Source organism: Anguilla rostrata, chromosome 2 (assembly GCF_018555375.3).
Source record: "Anguilla rostrata isolate EN2019 chromosome 2, ASM1855537v3, whole genome shotgun sequence".
In the NCBI taxonomy this organism is placed as follows: domain Eukaryota; kingdom Metazoa; phylum Chordata; class Actinopteri; order Anguilliformes; family Anguillidae; genus Anguilla; species Anguilla rostrata.
Window position 1 is genome coordinate 2964773 of NC_057934.1, and position 22038 is coordinate 2986810.

The following is a 22038-nucleotide window of genomic DNA, read 5'->3' on the forward strand; positions in this document are numbered from 1 at the left end:
CTGGTATTTTTAAATACTATAACAGAATTAACTGGCCCCTCTTGCTGTGGCACTCACCCCCCGACATTGGAAACATTTTTAATTTATCACTCAACTCTGTCAGAGTGAGCAGGTTCACACTGAACACACCTTCCAGCTCACCAACCACCCGCAAAACACTGAACAAAAAAAACATACTCCATTCAAACAACTTTATTTCTCTTATTTTACAAAGCTTTGAATAACAAACATTAAAGTACATGAATATACATAAAACATCATTATCATTATTTTTTTTCATATATTCTTATGTTCAGAAAACTATACAGCTGTTTCCAGAACAGATATAGCACAACATTAACTACACCCTTTAGTGTACATTTGTCTGATATGGATCTGAAATCCTGGCGTGGGCTATAAAGCCAATAGCACCGCAGTGAAATACTTCTGAACAGATTTATTTATTTACTTATTTTTAAATCAAAGTTGGCTGTAAAATTTTTACGTTGCTCACAGACAGGGAGGGCAAATTGAAACAATGATTTCAATGCCAGAACTGTGCCACATACATTTAAAAAGAAATACAATTCACTTTATAAGCCTAACTCCAGGAAATCAGATCGAACAGAGCAATAGTCAAGTATATGGTGTTGTACTTTTTAAAATTAATAGGTACAGTATGCATAAATAAACACGGTAATGAATTTTTCCATATTTAAGTATGCATAAGGCACAAAGTTGGCATCCTTAGTATACACTAACCCTTACTCCTTTGAAAATGTGATCTCAGTGTTATTCGTCTCATAAAAACACAATGATAACGGTATGGGAATTCCACACCGTTATGAAGTTACATGAATGGCAAACAAAAGTCTTAAACTAACTTGCCCTTAAAGTGGCCTTAAGATGAGCATAACAAGGGTACTCCTAAATAAGTAATCCTGAGAAACATTTCCACTTGTAGCTCACGCCACCAATGAATCACTGAATCCAAGTATGAATCACTGAATCTTTCATTTTTGGGACTGGTTTAATTCGCTGATTTTTTAACATTTTATTTTTTATTTATTTATTTTTTTGTGACACAACCGCAGAATAAGTGCAGAATGGTTCTTCAGTTTGAATTCAATTTACCCAAATTTCCTACTTCAACAGTTGCCTAAATGGACAATCACCATGCCCGGGGAGCTGTTGATTGGGACTTGGGAAATGTACCCCTAACAGGAGTAAGAAAGAAAGAATAACATCCACACTCAATGTTTTTTTGTTTGTTAAAATGAGGCTCAAAGAAGTTTCAGCATGTTACTTTCAGAGAAATAATGTTGTGTGATGTATAGAAAACTCATGTGGCGATGCTTTGAACACCAGTAATGCATGTCAATCTTATAGCCTCATCTAAACAAAAACAAATGTTGAGTACAGATCATAATACAAATGTAACAAAAAAAAAAAAAAAATTATAAACAAAGTTTATAAAATCAGTTTATGTACAGAGAGGGAACTGGTGTTCATGAGACTGTGCTCAGAGGAAAGTTCAAACACTATTTTTTTTTTTACCAATCATTTCCCCCCCCCCCCACAATACGCAGAGAGATGTTCACTCTGAAACAAGATCTCCAAGGTTCGAGGGACACAGAAATCAGATTGGAACCGGAAAAAAAAACCTGTTGTAAAACCACTTCCATCTCACGCCATGGAGAATGCCTGCACATTCAGCATGCACCGGCGCTGTCCTTCCTCTGCAAGAAGCACAGAAGACTGAAGGACGGACGCCATTTCAGAACGGTTCAAACCATGATCGAGTCAGTTTTTTTTTGTTGTTTTTTTTTTACGGTCGAGCGGTACGTTTCCTTTGGCGAGAGTCTCCTGCTCTCTCTCTCTCTCTCTCTCTCTCCCGCTGATTCCCTACTTCTCCGCGGAGGTGCAGTTCTCCAGCGTTCCGTAGCCGTTCATCTTCGCCATCTTCAGCTGGCTGTTGATGGCCGACTCCTTGGTGTTGAAGAGCTCGCTGATCTCCATGAAGGTCTTGTTCTTGGTCTCCGGGATGATGAGGTACACGTAGGCAGCCACCGCCACGCAGATGCCGCAGAACACCAGGTAGCAGAAGGCCCCGGCCGACATCTGCACCGGAGGGGGGAAAAAGGCGGGGAAAAAAAAAAAAGACGTTCAAACGCAGCAAGCCAAACCGCCGTTCTGTCCAACCGCCATTCTGTCCAACCGCCACCGCGCGGGCCTCTCATTCACCCGGTTACAGGCCGATGGCGAGGCAGCCACGCAAGGGTGCCAACCAGCGCTCGTCTGGGGTTCGGCGTCTTGCTCGAGGACACTTCGACATGCTCATAAGACTGGGGAATCGAACCGACAACCTTCCCTAGTTGTCGACCACTAAACCTCCAGAGCTACAGTAATGCCCCCCCCCCCCACTAAGGAAATGTACGCACGTCACAGACATATAAGGTGTCACTGCACCGTGCCAAAGTGGTCGCTGATGAATAGAAAGGAGGGCACACACTGTGGCAGGTTGTGTTGGGGTGGCAGGGGGGCGGGAGAAGCGCTCACCTGCAGGAAGGGGAAGACGAAGCCGACGGTGAAGTTGGAGATCCAGTTCAGGGAGCCGGCCACGGTGTAGGCCGCCGGGCGGTGGGACTGCTTGAACAGCTCGGCGGTCATCAGGAAGGGAACTCCAGCTGCGACACCCAAACACGGTCAGAGAGTCAGTGACTCAGCGAGTCAGTCAGTCAGTCAATCAGGCAGTCAGTGAGTCAATCACTCTCCCCACATTTACGACTCATTCAGTAGACACTACTTTCCAGAAGCACAACAGTAGTAGTCGATAAACAAACTTATAACACTGTAGAAGCGTCCTCTGACAAGTCTCCCTTTTCAGGCTCAATTTTTTTTTTTTTTTTACTGTGTAAACCTTAGTTCTGCATAACCTTGGTGATATAGGTTCTGAGTGTCTTTACCGCCTAGCAATTTATGAAAATGCAATGCTGTGCTGAAATAATAATATGTAGAAAAGCTCTTTGCCAGTGTCGATGAATTGCGATGCCCTTTCAAAGACAGAGGAATGTACACTAGACTCTGTCTGAGAGCAAAGCTGCGTCAGATATGCGTGGTTTCAGTCTTAAAGCTGGATCTGGATGTACCCTCCTGGAATGCATCTAAATACTGCATGCATTTTTCTTTAAGAGCGCAATATCAATAAATTAATCGTTTACATGTATGAAATGGCAATCGTTCACCATAACGTGTCACACATTGTCCAAATGGATATCATCATCATCATCATCATCATGGCCATAGAAACGCACATATAAATCCCTAGATTTATGCTCGTGTTGTATTTAAATACAGAGCAGCAAGTCACAGGAAAACTCTAAATTCACTTGTGGAAAAATAAGCATACATAAGGAATTCTCTCTTTTTTTTCTTCCCTCCCCTAGATCTAATGAATCTGTGAACAAGCCAAGCGGTGGCTTCATTGCTGGTGCATGGTAATTGCAAGCAGAGGCTTAATGCAGTCAAATGGAGAAAGAACACAGTCTGTAAATCACTGTTCATGCAGGATTTTGTCTTAAAAAGCCATATTCATCATTGCTTATGAACAATGAGGCATAAAAAAATCGTAATTAAAGACGTAATTACACCAACAGAAATTCTCAACCACAGATGAATTATAGATTTGTTGGCAGAGGCTGGTAATACATCAATTGTGTAAACTGCTCTGGATCCCATTCATCATTCTTACAGTGAGGCCCAGTCCAACAGCTGTGCAGTCTTCAACTTTCTGCCACATAGGAAACATCATTTAAAATAGATTTTCCGTTCCTTCTCTCCCACAAACACGGATTAAGAACCAGGGAAGGGCCTAGCTGGGCGAATCACAATTCTCCTGTCAAAAAATTATGACATAGCCGAACCCACGTTAAGTGATGGAGTAACTTGTCAATTGATGATGTTGCATCCACTGATTCTATAATTTAGGCATATAACATCTATCACCTGGAAACTTTGGGAAAAGGTTGATTACAGCATTCAATCAGGGGAAAAAAAAAGAAGATCTAGGCACAAACATGTCCATCAAGTAGCAGTGATCACATTACCTTACCATCACTTGGCAGACGTTCTTATCCAGAGCGACTTTCAAAAGCGGAGAACATCAGGGTTGGCCTTAGTGATCATTTCCCCAAAGGGTTCCAAATCAGCTCACAGTGGATTAAAAATCTAGAACTCGTTTTCAATTGGTCTACCTCCCTCTGACCTCCAGGGATCACCCCCCCCCCCCCGTTTAAAATCTCAACTGGGAGCTCCCGTACTCCGGTCAAGGAGGGTTGAAGATAATCGATGGTAATTGATATTACCGACACCATTTACCCTGATAACTAGAGGGAGAGTTTGCCAGTGTAAAGCAGTGGAGAGAGCGCAGGCCGCTTTGGTGAAAGAAGGGCACATTAGCAGACAGAGGGCAAAGTGTAATAAAAAATAAATTAAAACCCCCAACCTGGTCCTATGCAGAAGCCAGCGATGATTCCGATCACGCAACCCACACTGATATAGCGCATGAAAGGAACATGGGTCTGCAAAGACAAAAGACAACGAATATAGATATAGCATTCATGGGACACTGCTTCACAGTGACCGTCTGCAATTAAATGAATATCGGATCAAGCTATGAATTAATTTATAAATAAAAAGCAGTACTCCTCAGGAAACCATCACCAAGTGTGTAGAATCATTTTTACCCAAGAGTGTTGAATTCCCATCCAAGATAATACATTAAAAAACAAGTGGTCAAAATACAGAAAATGGTAGAGTTTACGTGCAAACCTAGTACAAGAAAATAAATAAATGAAATAAAACTTACCTGTAAGATCAGAGAGAGCGTAATCCCTGCACAGCAAAGCCCCATGAAGCTAAACCCACCAACCATCAGTGGTCGTCGTCCAAGCCTTTCAATGGTGAAACCCTGGCCACAAAATGGAGACCAAAAAATAGGTTAATATCAAAAATATAAACAATCACTGAACGCCCGAAGCGATGCCCATTTCTGTTCCGATACAGATCCCTGGTTCTTAGGGATTTAGAAGGAACCTTTCCAAGGATTCTTAAACATTACTGCCTCCTCAAACATGGTTGTCCGGGGTTCCCGTATAATCCTTGAGCCAGATTACGCAATTAAGACCTGACACAGACCTCCAAGCGACACCATCTCATTCACGTTTCCGACTCAACAAACGCGTGAATAAAACACCGGCTTCGTACCTGAACCCCTGCAGGGCCCCATTTCACGAAGCAGGATTAAGGAGTAACGCAGGCAACTTCAGCGTGAAACATTATGGAAAAAACCTCAGGCTTTCTGGTTTCACAAAAGTCTAGCCAGGCTCGTTACCACGGCAACACATCCAGGATCAACAAACCGGCATCAGAGCAGGCCGGCTCAAAATAGGAGCGCCCGCCGGACCAATCAAAATACCCGACATCATCACAACTGTTCACGAGAGGCCCAATCGCTGGCCTTGGAGCTGAACGAGATGTACAGCTTTAAAAAAATAACATACTACACAAAAATGCGGCCATTTTATGATAAACTGCAAATCCTTGTTTGCTAAACAAAATTATAAGTGGATAACATTTCACAAAGCCTTATTTGTAATATTGTTGCTTTACTACGCGAATTAGTAATAATGATTTAAAGGACAGCGCATTTGAGCATTGACTGGGGAACTTAGCAACACTATGTCACACTAGCACACTAGAAATAAAACAATTTATCGTTCGGCTTGACAGTGAGGGTATCTGGAAATACAAGCCTTGAAAAAGGAAACTCTGCTCCATGCATCTGCCCAAATACAAGCCTTAATTACATTTAAAAAAAAAAAAAAAGTAGAACACAGTTGTGTCCTCCACTTTTGCACCTTAAACTTAAAATAAAACAAGGACAGTAAACTTTCACCTCTCAAAGTCGTGAGCAGATTACAGCAATTTGTTATGACCGAGAGCGGTAGTAAGAACTACCATATTAGTAAACTGACCTGTATTTGAGGGGAAAGGGCTTATGTTTTTTTTATCCCACAGCACAAGACATCAACAATATCAGCTGTCACGTTTCACCCGTGCAGCAGAGTACCAGAGCCGACTGATAAGAGGTTTCCTGTTGTTAAGTACTTAAATAACGGATGCAATCCCTTATATGCATTTACAGGCAGTTGCAGAAGTATAGATGGGCCAGTATGCAAATAGACACTCACTCCCACAAGCCCTGCGATGACCTCGATGGCACCGGTCCCAACAGTCGTGTACTGGATCTGAGGGGGAGGGATCCCAGCGTTCTCAAAGATGGTGTTCGTGTAGAACCAGATCTAGGGGGAGGAAACAAAAATAAATTAAAATTAAGACATTAAAAAGGGACTGACCCGTCATAAAAGCTCAATAATTAACATCGTATAAGCCTCAGACGTTAAGGCGCTCGTTGGTTCTCTCGGAATGTTCCCCCCACCCCAAAATTCTAAGTCAGTGTTCTAGAACTCCATTGCTTTCAATTACAGTAATTACGATTGTTACACCAGCGTTAGAATGCTCAGTTCTGATCACATACTTGTGATCTTGCGCCTTAAAATCCTGCATAGTATGCCTTTACAGGATTAATTAAGGCTGGGTGAACAAGTTGAGGAATTTGCACTTCAGTGGCAAGGGATCGTCAGTAAAGACACCAGCTCTTGGCCTCTGGCCCCGAAGGAGAGCGGAGTCTCATCAACCCGTCATTCCCACTTAGGGATCGTTCCGATCGCGCCTTATTGATCTTCATTACCGCCATCCTTAGAGCAGTGGGGCTTAAATCTGTGCAGTCCGACACATTCAATTAATACAGCCGTCAGCGTTTCCCACAGAATGCAGCCTCCTGAAAATGTAGTAATCTTTAAATGATGACTCACTTTTACATGTCTAAACATTGAAATAAAGATTATCCCTAATATATGGGCAAGCAAGGCAACTGAAATATACTGGCTTAACCTCCCACCGCACTGCATTTCAGCACATGATCGCGCAAATAAGGATTCACAAAGAACCTGATGCTTTGCGCTTTGAAATCCCAGTGAGGTTAAATCTGTAGAATTTTAATTTCCCATCGTTGGAATTTAACCCTCTGAAGAGTAGGTATTTTTGGAATGTTTCTTTTCACACGTACATCAGTGTTCTAGAACTCCATCGCTTTCAGTAACCAGCAGTGATTGTTACATCGGCATTAGAATGTTCGGTGAAAATCCTAGTGATTCCAGAAGTTCAGTCGGTTGGTCTCATCCCCAAGTCCTCTACCCATCCCAGCCGGAGCCCCTAACGGACTCTGCGCCCTTACCCCCCCGCCCACCCCACCCCCACCCCGAGCCCCCAGGCCGTGCCTCACCGCATCGATGCCGGACAGCTGCATGCCCATGTTGACCACCGCGATGGAGATGACCTGCCAGCGCACGGTCCTGTCCATCAGGAGCTCCAGCACGGACACCGTGTTGACCGACTTCAGGGACCTCTGCTCCTCCTGCATCTCCTCGATCTCCAGCTGGATGTTGCACTTGGCGCGGTACCACTGCAGGGCTGCAGGGGGCAGCACAGACAACAGTTATTGGAAGCCAGGAGCGTATGGGGGGGGGGGGGCCGGGGGGTGGGGGTGGGAGGACGACACGGACACCTGTCCTGTTCCACTCTGTGCTTTCGGTAAGCTTGCATACGGCAGGAGACCTTTTGAAGTGCCGGGCTTTACAACATTACGACCACCCAGCAGTAATTCAAAGTCAGCGGACGACTGTTCTTTATAAGACCGTTAAACTTAATGGAACACAACGAGATGAAATGCACTTTAACAGAGAGGACCTTTGAAACACCTGTCTGAAGATTCATTTTCTTCACCCTCGTGTGAGAGAGAAGCCTTTAAAAATATACGTGCGAAATAATTAAAGAACTATTTCAAACGCAATATATACTGCAATATTAAGAGGAATATAATTTTTTTTATTTACGCCATATGTTGACTTCAAAAAGAAACACCTCCCCATTTGCTCTTGAAGAATTTAACTGCAATGGCAAGCCAGATTCTAAAGTACATTTCCTCCCCCCAGTTCTGTGATGTAGTCAGAGGATGTACTCCTGCACTTGTGGTTGCCAGATCTACTCCTGCGCTGCGGTTGCCAGATTGGCCGCCGGGCCTCACCCTCGATGGTGGCGTGGACGTTGTGCTTCTCGATCAGCAGGTAGCGCGGGCTCTCGGGGAACCAGGGAAGCAGCATCAGCTGGACGAAGGTGGGCCCCACCACCAGGGAGAGGAGGAGCGGCCAGTGCTCCTCCTGCGGGAACAGGAAGCACACACATAAGCACGCCGACGGCCCACTGCCGCACGCTCGCAGCCTTAACCCAGCAGAACCGGCTGACCGGTCGCACCCACAATGCACTGCGACTCTCAGGCACAGCCGTCCCTCCCCACTGCGCCAAAGGCCCCACCTCCACCTTCTTTTGACCTCCTCCTTCAGGAGGTGCCAATGCCCCCCAATTATCGTTTGCCTAGGACCCCCCCTAAATCCAGGGATGGCTCTGCTCTCAGGCAAAGGGTTTCTGTTGGATGCACATGCACCTCGTGCTCGTAAAGGCCGACCATCAGAAATTTGAAAAATGATAACATGGAACTAAATAAATATCCCCAGAAACATAGACACTAAGACTAAGAGACGAGTGGACAAATTGTAGTTTTCGTGAAAGGCCGTGATCTCCGTGTAAGAGTGCGAAGGCACTTGGGGAAGGGGGGGGCGATTTAAATTGGTGAAGTCCGCAGTCAGGCTGCTGAAGAGCAGCAGTGTGGGCGGAGGCGGTGGCGGTACCTTCCCCAGCAGCTCGTGGAGCCCCAGGACCTGCGCACAGAACACCCCGACGCAGATGAATATGCTGGGGATGAGGCCCAGGAAGCCCCGCAGGTTCTTCGGCGCGATCTCTCCCAGGTACATGGGAACAACGCTGAGGCTGAGACCTGTAGGGCAGGTGGGGTGGGTGGGTGGGGGGACAGCGACCGGTATCAGCGGCACGCTCGTCTTACTTTGTACAGTCACGCACATTCAAAGCATCCTCATCCTCATCTTCATCCTCATCCGTCCACGTTACATCCCAGGAAATGATGCGGTATCACACCAGAACACATTTGCGTGACGCACAACAGCTCATGTAAGGGAAGTAGGAAATGCCTCACATTGTACTGTAGTCCTACTCGTCTATAAGACTCCTGCGCCATTTAACGGCCTCTGTGATTGGTTTTGTTTCTATGCATATAAAATTCCAGGTTTCATAGTCAATACTTTCAGTCAATAAATGAATGCATTTCATTATTGGGGCATTGCGGCTTATATGTTTGAAAATCCTGACTTTGAAGAGGGAGGAAAAAAAAAAAAATGAAATCAACTGGAACACAGGGAGCTAACGCTCAGCTACATGAAGGCGCAGCTCGCTAACACACAAGCGCTTCCGAATTTCGCAGGAAGGACATTCAGTCTCTGGAAGGGGGGTACCTGAGTGTATCCCGGTGATGAAGCGGCCGATGATGACCATTTCCGGGGAGCAGCAGGCTCGGCTGAAGCCCATGAGGCCGCCCGCGATGAAGACCAGCACGGTGGAGTTCACCAGGGTCCCCTTCCTGCATGAGGCAACCGCGGGTCTATAATCATGTACCGGTCACAGGCTATTAAAAACACCCAGAGACAGTTTATGGACGGGGAAGAAGATGGGGGGGGGGGGGGAATTAGCGGAGGAATATAAAAGGATTGATCTTCCACGACCGAGCCGAACGTGTAAAACTATCAAGGCTCCATGAGCCGTTCCATCCCATAATAAATCTCGGGATGAGGCCAGGTTTACTGTCGCACTTGATTTATTTCAACATCGCATCGCAACCCCCCCCTCCACCGCCCACCAAAAAAAACTGTAACACTGAAGTCATTAGACAAATTCCATAAATCATTTTTTTATGTATATATATATCCAGTTCCTGCATTGAACATGTATTGTTAACCAAATGACCCGTATAAAAATTTGGACAAGGGCGTTTTATTTATTTATTTTTTTACTCTAACGTCAGTATATAACCAAGATTCCAAACTCCTATTGTTGATTCAGTCAACAATCATCTGGTAATCTGACTCCCAATTAAATGCAAGAGGTATTCCCCTCCCCGCCTGCCCCCTCCACCACTATATCACTATACTTGTTTAAAGATCAACTCACCAACTAGATTTGTCATAAAAAAAATAAAAAAATAATAATTTTTAAGATTTAGAAAAGCATTAAATTTGTTTGTCAATATCAAAGGACACATAACATAATGGCGAGAACAGGCCATTCAGCCCAACAGTGCTCGCCGTTTCCCTGACTAAATTAGTGTTCTGATTACCTACAGACCAGACAGTATCTAACACTATGTTAGCCTGGTCTTGAAAATGTTGATTTGAACAGTTTATGGATGGGGAAGATGGGGGGGAACTAGCGCAGGAATACAAAAGGACTGATCTTCCACGACTGAGCCGAACGAGTAAAACTATCAAGGCTCCATGATGCCGTTCCATCCCATAATAAACGCTTTGCCTCACCTGCCGAACCTGGTCACCAAGGTGGCCACCATGAACGAGCCGACCAGACCCCCGACGGCGAAGACGGAGACGGTGAGGGAGTACATGAGGGTGACCGCTTCCTCGTCCAGGGCGGTGCCATTGCGGCTCACCACCGTGCGGTTGTAGAAGTCTTTGATGTACTGCAAGCATACAACAATGGCGCCAATTATGAAAAAAGAACTACAGGACGGCAGTGTAGTATAAAGAGTACTGGTCTTGTAACCTAAAGGACACAGGTTCGATTCCCTTGAGCAAGGTACTTGCTCCGCATTGCTTCAGTATATATATCCAGCTGTATAAATGGATGCAATGTAAATGCTGTGTAAAAAAAAAGTTGTGCAAGTCACTTTGGATAAGAGCGTCTCCTAAATGCCTGTAATGTAATGACTAATAAATAGCAGTCAGCACAGAAGATCTTGCCGCACAGCCAATGTAAATAAAAAGCTTGTAGGCTTACTGTAACCTGCATCCATAATTACATTACTGTTGGCGTCCTTTCAGTACGCTGACATGCTTTGGGGAAAAAAAAATTGGCTAATGCAATCAGGATGTAAAAACTTGCAACTGTGTTCCTCAACCAGGGCTATAGGTCTGGATAGGCCAGTAGCAAATTTATGAACACAAGTAACATCAAGTAACTGAAGTTATAATTTATAGAACTTATTCGCTACGTTTTTATTTTTATCAATTTTAATGTATTGCGTTAATTTATTTGGCTGTACGTGCTAGACAGGAGCCAGTAGCAGATACTCAACATGGGTGACTGACAAGTGAGTGTAACTCTGGGGAAAGGATCAATTCAGTGGCACCTTCAGATGTTGCTAGTGACAAAGTAAAAATGCAACAAACAAAAAAATGATCGTATCTGTGTGATCCTGATGAACTTAGGTTCAGAACGATAAAATGAAATCCAAAGAACTTTTGATATACGTTTAAATTTCCATCGAGCTTGCAATGGTTTCTATGTTACACAGCATGTAGATGTGGATCAGCAGAAAGCGAGTCTGGTTATAGATGAAAAGAGAAGCTTATTTGCAGGTGTCGTCAGTAATGAACAAGCATTTCTGACTGTTTTTCCCCCCCACAGGGAAACACAGCAGAGTTCAGTCTGCGCTTCTCTCAGCCATTGTGATGGGGGGGAGGGAGGAAGAGAAAAAACAGTTATGCACGTCCGGAGAAGAGAGAGAAGGTACAGTACATAAATCTAATCGTCAGACTATTTTAAGGGCAACGGGGGCATGTCAACACTAGGGTGCGAGAGGCTGCCATTGTTATTATCCAAGTGAACTCTGGGAGTCTTGCTCAGTGCGGTCAGCGCCGTTCGTTACGCAATGCCCCATGCACACAGTCATGCAGCGTCCCACAGCACCAGCAGCGGTGACACAGTGACTTGTCACTAGTCCCATTGGCTCAAATGGCCCTGCCATCCTGCCCCATTCACAGGAAAGGAGGGGGGGGGGGGGATCTGAGTGTCGTTTTCTGGGAAGATTGATTTGGTTACGGCATACGAGTTCACAAAAATCCAACAATACGGTTGAAACATCCCAGTGAAGAGGTAGATAAAAAGGACTTTTAGGATTGTCCGTTTTTTTTTTTTTTTTTATATTTTTTATTTTAAACGTAATTTTTCAAACCATAAAATGTGCGCAGATAAATCCAATGTATTTAGTTCGCTATTGTCACTGGACAAATTTCATAAATGGCTGTTCATTTCATGCAGTCGCAAGACATCATATCTGTACATCCTCATAACAGAAATGTTCAAGAGGCCACAATGTAATGAGGATTATACATAACATTAACCGACTGTTATGATGTGAAGATGACACACGATTAAGGAGTCACTTGCAGTTCAGAAAAGCATATCCCTCGTAGTAAATACACCAGTCGTTTCACTCAAGGAAAAAACTGACATTACAGAGAAAGCTGAAACTTAAAATCCTCCTAAGAAATTCATTTCACTCCCACTGTAAGGGGCATTCAATAAAAATTAAATAGACAATATATTTATGAAAATATTTTCACTGTCTTTGTCATCCAAGATACTTGAATCATGTAAAAAAAAAAAAAAAAAAAAAAAACTGCCAATTTTCTGACTTTTTGGCCACATATGAAAACTGAATGTCTACAAACCTCTCATTAGTACTTTATCAAACCATTTTGACCCATTCCCCCACCCCACACCAGCCCGCTGGCCCTGATTGGGCAAACCAGTAGAGACGGTCTGGCACAAATCCATCTCAGCAGGCACAAATCAAACCATTTCAGGCATGCCATTTTTAATCGCCTCACTGAAGGCAAGAAACAAGTAGAGCACGGATCGAGTGCAACTGGAGGTGGAGAAGAAAGAGCACAGTTTTCCCCTTTTGCACACTTCGCTACAGTATAATCCGAAACGCATTCCAGTGTATTATATACCGTACATTTCCAAGTTGTATGATATGAAACACTGTGGGTCTTATTACTATAAGTCATCTTACAATGGCTTACAAGATAAGATGCACTGTCATATGTAGAAATTGTAAGCAACGTGACTAACATTTTTTTTTAAAGCACATAAAAACACACAGTTCATACAGCCTTTTCCTAAACTCTTAACCTGTATATACTGATCCTGTCCACATTTGATCACAGTTATAAAACACAGTAGTTCGAGTCTGATTAACTGTTTATGGTGATTAGAATGTTCTTAACTGAACATTCTAATGCTTATGTCGGTCACTACTGGTAACTGAAAGCAACATTCTAGAACACAGAAAATGTTATTTATAAATAAATAACCTACTCTTCAAAGGGTTAATGGTCATGTTTGCGTACCTGACTTCTAAAATCAAAGCGGATGGGTTTGTAGGGCCTGCACGGTACATGCTCTTCTGTGTAAACTACGTGTAGCAGAAGCACTTACATCAGCAGGGGAGTTCACCACAGCCAGATTGTAGCCATAAAGCATCGAACTGCCAAAGGAGGCCAGGAGTGCCACCACCAGCAGGGACCAGGTGAGGTGCTGAATTGAGGGGGGGGGGGGGGAGAGGTGTGGAAGAAACACGGTCAGGAATCACCAAAAACCAAAATAAATAATAAAATCATCAAATTATGGACATGTAATCAAAAAAAATAACTAGATGGAACATACTGCAATGTACTGACAGTTATTGTGGCTTTCAGATAAAATAAACACATTTCTAAAACATAGATCAGTTAACGGTTTCAGAGGTCCAGCAAATACGGCACGGACTACGCATGCTCATGTCATTACACAGCAACTGTATTTCTACATACGGTATAGAAAAATGGCAAACTTAATACACAAGAGGTTTCCTCAAAATATTTCCACATTGGCTAAAGTGCTTGGAGATTATTCCTATCACACACACACACACACACACACACACGCACACTTGGTGACAAAAGGCCACCTCTCACCACACTGCCCACATGCTACAACTGTCCTCAAAGCTACAAATTCCACCACCAATCAGCAAGGGGCAAGCTGATGACATCATTAATCCTTTAAAGCGTGGGAAGCTGATGACATCATTAACCCTTTAGAGCATAGGTGTCAAACTCCAGTCCTGAAGGGCCTGGGGGTATCTGGCGTGTTCTCAGCACAAACGTTTCATTCAAGGCATCGATTGGTTAAGGGACACACCTTGTTCCCAAGGCCTTAATTGGCAGCTGATTGAAATTAAACCAAAAACCCACAGACACTGCAGCCCCCTTAAAATTCAGTTTGACACCCCTGCTTTAAAGATTAGGTGAGATTGTTCTGTTAAGGACAACGTAATCACATACATGGGTTAAAGGTGTCGAAGGTGAAACTTGGGGGTAAAACATTTCCATGAAAGGTGCTAGGCTAAAACCTGCGCCGCCTGACGTGGTGGGGGGGGGGCCAAATAACGATCCAGGTGATCCAGGTGTTGTAACCTGAGATGGGAGGCAGGGATCCCAGCCGAAACCAGGCGAACTGGATCCGGCTCGCTTGGGGACAAACATCCCAGCTCCCAACCATCCTGAGGCCTCTTCAAACAGCCCTTCGCTCCAGACCCATGTTCAACGTGCGTACCTCGCGAGCACACATAACACACTCTTCACGCGCGTAAGCACTGGAACGCCAGAGAGCTTCGTTGTAACACTTGAACCTATTATCGCTAGAGATGAATGACAGTTTTTCAGTGGCCCCCTTGTGATCTCCGTAAGGAATGAGTCACTGCAGCATTGCAAATCAGTGGCAAAATCAGAGGTCAGTCAAAGCTTTTTTCTGTGAAACTGGTCAAATGCAGCTAATCTGCTGATCATAAACCCTTCCAAGTCTCCAGAGGTTTAAGTTGCGCACGTGCGATGTTAGATGATGAAATCTGCTTGCAGCCAAACCTCATTTTGAAGGCCTGTAGACCATTGTAAAATGATCTACTGTAGGTCACTACTGGTGTGATCATGCTATTATGTAAAGGACACGTGTTATCGTACTCTTTAGTAACCAACCAACAGCATAGGATCTGAATTAAACTGCCATTTGTCTTTACATACATACGTTTACAGTTTGATTGTAATCTTGAATAATTCCAACATTCAGTGTTTAGATTTATTACAAATTTAGAAAGCTGCATACATTATAGACACCATCTACTCAGTGTGCCAACAGTATATAAGCCATTTAGATACAGGACGTGCCTTTAAATATAATTTTAATATTCGCTGCCTTTATTCATGAGATGGCAGAAACACTGTTTTCAATGAAAGGGAGCATCTCAGCCTCCTCCAACATCATGATTTCTTTGACCTTGCTGAACTTGCTTGGCATCAGAATTCCCATATTTGAATTATACTAATTTTTCCCTGTTAGCATCGGGTTATTAAAATATTCTCCCAAAAAACGTTATGTGGGTAAGAATCAAATTTAAATGGACATTCCACAAGTTTCGCATTTTCAAACCGCTTATTCCTGGAAGGTGAAAGAGCTGAGGCCTATCCCAGCATGCAGTGGGCAAGAGGCAGGAGTACAAGGAAGGGTTAGGAATACCTGGACAGGCTGCCAATCCATTGCAGGGCCCACACACCATCCACACCTACAGGCAATTAGCGCCTCCTGCTAGCCTACTGCATGCCTTTGGCTTGTGGGCGGAAAACCAGAGCGTCCGGTGGAAACACACACGGACACGGGGAGAGCATGCAAACTATACACAGAAAGGCCCACGGGCAGGACTTGAGCTTGGTACATATTTTCTGTGAGGCAGCAATGCTGTCAACTGCACAACTGTGTCCCCTGTCCCCCCCAGATTAGGATTCCTTTCAGGCAAATCAATCAAATACACCTTTGAAATAAGAACAAAATCAAATATAGTTTCTGAAGGACAAATTTTTCACATTAAGTTCGAATAGAACACACGCACACACACACACACACAATCTATGAAAAACCACCTGCTAGACAATGGATGGATTAAAATATCAATGCTGCCAAGCAAATAACATGTCATTGTAGACGCCCTTTTTGATAGAAATTGCTGTAGAAGGAAACATTTCTTTGCGTCCATTTTAGCGGGAGAGAGGCAGTGTTTACAGTGGTCGTGTTCACAGAGGTCCAGAGCCCACAGAGCTTTATAGGGATTCCCTCCCCCATGGACATCACGCAGTGTTAGTTCCCAAAGTCTGAAGGCAAGGTCGCGACCTCATAACTTCCCCTGCCTCAGTCCTCAGCCCAGCCTCCCAATCTACTGGCACTGGTAGAGGGGTCATCCCAGGGCTGCCTAATCCTGTTCCTGGAGATCTACAATCCTGTAGGTTTTCACTCCAACCCTAGCAAAGCACACCTCAACTGGCCTTTCAAAATTACCAACAAAAAAAAAAAAAAAGAAAAAAGAAAAACCAGGGCGAAACAGAATCGCTTTAAAGCTTTAAGTGGATATTATAGTAAAGCACTCACTGTAATATACTATGGTAAATATCAGCCTGTGTGACAAAAGTGGCTAGCAGAAATTCCACCAGCAACTGGACCACAGCCAATCCAGCCATAAGCTCCCATTCCCACACAACAAAAGACACATTCCATAAACCGCAAATCAGCCGGTACAGCATGCGTGCCAACCGCAATAAATGATTTCCTTTCAAAACGAATTTCCACTTCAACTGCAGCCACAATGAATGAACTTCACCACCCGGGATTAGCAAATAGAAATACATATAGTATTCGTATAACGGTTTCAACTGTACAAAATGGCAAAAAGTGTAGGCAAGCTATACGTCAGTAAAACTACAAATGACCGTTTGTCGTTGTGGTTTCCATAGTAACGTTCCAGCCGAAACCATGGAGAACATGATTTCAAAAAGTTATGGTCAAACATTCAGATTAAGGTGGCAAATACTTTGGCATACCTGCCTATTGGATAAAGTGGGTTCTTAAGTATGCATCACATGTTGACAACTTTTCTGTTTATAGATCAGCCTTACAGCCTTTTGGGGTTTTTTTCTATCGTTTTATTTTTCTTTGGGGCAGTGTTGTTTTGGCAATTACTGTAGTCTGAACCGTTAATACCCTAATTTGGCCGCTGTTCCCCTGGTACAGAAAAGAAGGTTAGTGGGTTACAGAGGATTTTAAAAAGTTTTCAAGCTGCCTGATATTCTCGAGGATTGTAGCAAATAAAGCTTTTCTCCAATTACAGCAAACAAAAATTAGGTTTGTGCACAAGCACAAAATGGAACCTGTGCAAGAACTGTTAAATAACATCTTCCATTACCAGTGTTGGAAACTCCTTTGAAAGTGTAGTACAAACAACCAATTACTTCACACTGAAAGCACTTGAACTACAGAAAAGTTACCCTAAAGAGAAATGTGGCTTGCCAAAGCTAAAATTTCTAAGAAAATGCTGTTCAAACTACTCTGTAAAAACAAATATTTAAAAATTACCATTATTATGTCTCCAAGACATGACACGTGTCAGCAAAGCCTTCTTTTTGCACACCGGCATAACCACTGAACAGCTCAGTTGGGAGAACCAGCAACGTGTGATTGTTGAACGTTGGCAACTGTAGGAGAACGGAGTGCTTCTAACCAATCAGAATTAGAGGTGAACGAGAGAGAAAGGAGGCAGTATTTGGTCAAAGGGGTTTGGAAAAAAAAAAAAAAAAAAGACATTGGTAGTTCCTGCTGTACACCTCAAAATGACAAAAAGTAATTCATGTAGTTAAACTACTCCCACACACTGTCCATTACCACGGTTAGCCTGGTTACCCACACTACAGATGTGGTGGTTTCTGTGTAAAGGTTTCAAAGTTTCTCCTTGTGTTAAATCCAGATGACTAAAGGCAGAAATAACCATTTAAAGAAACTATAGAACAATAAGGGCACACAGAACTCTGGACGAAAACTTAATTTAGCTTACAAATTTTCAGATTGAGATCCTAGTGCAAGCACATGAGAATAGACGTGTGGACAATGCCATCTTGTGACACATAATTGGGGGTAAATGCATCTTTGAAGACGTCTGGTTCACTGGCCACTATGAAATGTCAAGACGTAAGGAGGGAAAAAAAAAAAAAAAAAAAAAAGACTGCAAGGAAAAAATGACGGATTAACTTCACCTTCTCATTTTCAGTTCTTGCCCATTTATTGTTATTAAACCTTGAACTAACATTTAAGTTGGATAATCAGCTCAGAATGCCTTTCTGTAACAGTGATGGCCTGGGGGGGAGGGGGGAAAAATATCAATGCAGTTCAAGAATACAAGGGATGGTGTAGCTAATAAGTTTAGAGGATAATTAGGTTTCCAGACAGAGAGAGAGTCATTTTGGGAGTTTTACCAGGACTCCAGGGTCCAGACTAGTACTATGGGATGTCGAATGGCCACAGTGAGTCAGGACCTTGTTTAAATGCCTCATGTGAAACACTGAAGGAATCAGCCTCCGAACTACAGCGTCCCCAAAGTGTGTACCGTCTACTATGCATACTGTTTAGTGCGCTTTCTCATCCAGTGCACTCAACTGTATACTTAATAGTAGGCAAGTGTGCCGATTCGGCCACGACTATGAATATGGTACAGACTGCATCATCCCCATACGAAGGCACTGGCTCTACATCATGAAGACTGCCCCTTTCTCGACCGCAAACACCACCTTCAGGAAGCCTCCCTGTTGTCCCAAGATGCCACTCACCCAATTTCTAACCAAGCCTAGCCCAACCTAGCTTAAGGCATCACCCTGGAAACTACACAAGGTGGTGGGGCGTGGCTACAAATCAACGAATTGTCAAACGAGCACTGTCGACCTCTATATGTCCACCCGGGGTCATGTGCAGTGCAAGAGCTGCATAGATTCAACACTTCAGGTAATAAAACGATAATTTACTGAAATTAACATTTGATCCAAACATGGCGGACTGCAAATCATCCATGCTTTGAGTGTACCTCCAGCCAGTTAATTGTTGGCTATGTGTACCATGCAAAAAAAAATGCATGCCATTTATGAGATAACCATAATCATATTTCATGGTTTTGATAATCACTGCAAGTCAGAAATGTCAACTTTGTACAGTAAATCATGTGCAAATCAGGTTTTTACACATTCTTAGTGGTAGAAGGTTAAGCACAGAGCAACTCTGTTCAGAATTTGATCCATTCACTTATAACACTTTTCAAAAAAAAAAGAAGAAAAACCACTCATCTTTTATCTGGCTGAGTGGCCATATAGTTTCACATTCTTTACAAACACAATTTGAGATTTTTGCCTGAGGCAGTCATTTTGTCCTTTTTGGCCAACTTATGTTAAACCATAACTTACATTTAAACATGAGGGGGGGAACGGGGCGCACAAAATAAAACCCGTTAATTGGTTATAAAACAGGAACACTTAAATATTTCTGTATGAATGTGGCAAACTTCAGATAAGTTCATTTTTATTATGGTGTCCATTGCATAGTGTGGACGGGAGGGTGTACTGCAAAATACACCATATTTCCATGTTGTACCACAGAGCAGGATATGCCCATTTTTATGTTTAACTACAAAATGTTACCATTGACTCCTGAGGCTTGTCATAATCAGTGGCTTTCAAAGTTTGTTGAGACTATATGGATTATAAAATACTTGATGTTCTAAACAGTTAAAAAACATTTTCTAAATAAATTTTTTAAAAACACCACATTGCATGAATTGCAGAAATACTGAGGCCTGGGACATAAGTGCGTTTCCAAGCAACGAAAATGAACAGAATAGTTAAAATGCTTAAACATAAACAAGTAAACACAAATATTTATCTTTTAATTGAGGTGTTCTCTTCACATGTATTCCTGGCCGAACATCCCTGGTTATGGATTTGAAGCACAGTCAGAACTGATATTGTGAAATGAATTATCCATACTGTTTGCAGCTCAAGACTAAGTGTGTACTTAGCCAATTCTCCCCTTAGACACCCCCCCCCTCCCCTTAAGGGACAGATCATGCATACCGTAAATGACTATGACCTTAAAACTGGGGGTTCCCTAAACATCTTAACCTTAATGTGCACTTCAAGGAGAATCTTGAGGGTCAGTACCCCCAATTGGTAGGTAGACACCTTTATCCATACCCACTGTAGGCTGCAGTACACCAATGCAGTGCATAGAAACATGCAGAAATTATGCAATAAAAACACAAATAACAAAATATTATTTAAAGCACAATGTTGAGGATTTCCTGGCTCTATATCATGGGCCCCAGGGGTTCAGTTGGGAACCTCTGCTGTAGCAGAGATCCCAAAAACCTCAATGAGGCCATTTTCACAAAATATCAAAACTGAAATCAAAAAGTTTAGTTTCTCTAAATAATCAACTGTGGTCGCCTGGTCTGGCTGTTCAAATCAGAATAAATAACTGTTGAATCACATTTTACTGAGCTGTAACTTCTGCTTGACAGAGGCCATTTTCTTCTGTCTATAATTTAAATTAAAAATGAAGTTTATTTCACAAAACATTCCACGGTATATTTATACACGCGCCTTGATATTGCTTCGATTAGAATGTCACATTTGAATATCCGAAGAAACTACTTGAGTGTAAATGCATGTAATGCAATATGGTGAAATAATGGCACGAAGGCCCAATTCACCAAACTTTCAGAAACGTAATCAAAGAAACACAAACTAACTTACAGAGAAATAAAAGAAAATGAAGCCAAGAAAGAAATACATGCTTGACAGACACTAATTAATAAATGCGCAAATATTGCGTAGAAGCGGTTTTGGTGAAATCCTACGAAAACGCATTACCGTAATGTAATTTCTCATGTATTTGCGCACTCAACATGTAAAAGTGGTCTTCGCGCACTAAACATTTGAAGTGGTCTTTGCTTGACCGTCCTTTTCCACAGTGGCGACAGATCCATACGGCATTCTGGCGTCATGCACATAATGTACCGCCAAACAGTACCAATCGGATTTCAGACTGGCATCCCACGAAAGAAACATACATTTACATTTCAGGTTATCACAGACGTGAGGACAACTTTAAGGGAAACCCCACACGGTGTCTAATTTAAGTTTGTCAAACTGTTGAAGTTTCAGTTGTGTTCCATCACAATCGACAACAAAGTTCCATCCTACGTTTGTTCTAAACTGAATTACGCTGGTCAAATTATCATGGATGCGTTCTCACGAAACACGTGCCATTATGCCGCAATTCAACAGCACACAGACAACGCACACTACAACCTGCTGTCAAAACAAACAATATAAAACTTGATAGAAATTGTTTCTTACTAAGCTGCAGGTACTGACGATGACAATATCCATAAAACCACAAACTTAAACTAAAGCCAAGTATTGTTGACAATAGAAAAGACTTAAAAAACAAACGTAAACGCAAAATAAATTTCAAACAGTCACTAACATACTACTTAAATATAGACATTTATTTAAAATGCGTTGTTTAGAATAATAAATTGATAAGTAGCACAATACAAAACAACCTAACGAAACTTTTGAAAGTCGGAGGTGAATCAACTTGCACTGGAAGAAACCATTTGTTTATTAAACAATCCACTCGTTTCCAAAATTAAAAATGCGTTCACGTTTCACTGAAGACTTACCCCTGAGATTTTCTCACTGGACAATAACACTTCCTCAGCCATTTAAGAATCTGTCATAAAACCTCCTCTGGCAGGGGTCCGGTTAAAACGGATGCAAGCGTCCAATTAGTCCTTCTTATACTGCCGACATTCCATCTCCAAGTTATTTTGGGGGAAAGGAGGCGTGGTTATGTTTGATTTGACCGTTGTCTTAGCTAACGGCGTGCGTTGGTCTCTCAACCAATCCCCAGAGACCTCCGGACAACACATCTCCTCCCCGGTAGCGCCCGTTCCGACACTCCCCGATTACAAACTTGCGAAAGTAGTGTGATCACATGACGATTGGAACGTGATTCGAAGAGAAAGGCCTCAAAATCAATTAGCTA

General features: G+C 42.9%; 1 protein-coding gene across 1 annotated transcript; it reads right to left on the bottom strand.

The window, feature by feature from the left end:
• Window positions 1–177: 177 nt before the first annotated feature.
• On the bottom strand, window positions 178–21831 carry slc2a15b (solute carrier family 2 member 15b). Its single transcript, XM_064315208.1, has 12 exons — window positions 21674–21831; window positions 13525–13623; window positions 10599–10759; window positions 9525–9649; window positions 8847–8992; window positions 8186–8318; window positions 7385–7572; window positions 6231–6341; window positions 4847–4948; window positions 4484–4559; window positions 2539–2666; window positions 178–2100 (listed from the first exon to the last, which is right to left on the bottom strand). Exons 1-12 carry the CDS (start codon window positions 21713–21715, stop codon window positions 1885–1887), a joined length of 1527 nt encoding a protein of 508 aa, XP_064171278.1. The 5' UTR covers window positions 21716–21831; the 3' UTR covers window positions 178–1884.
• Window positions 21832–22038: the final 207 nt, after the last annotated feature.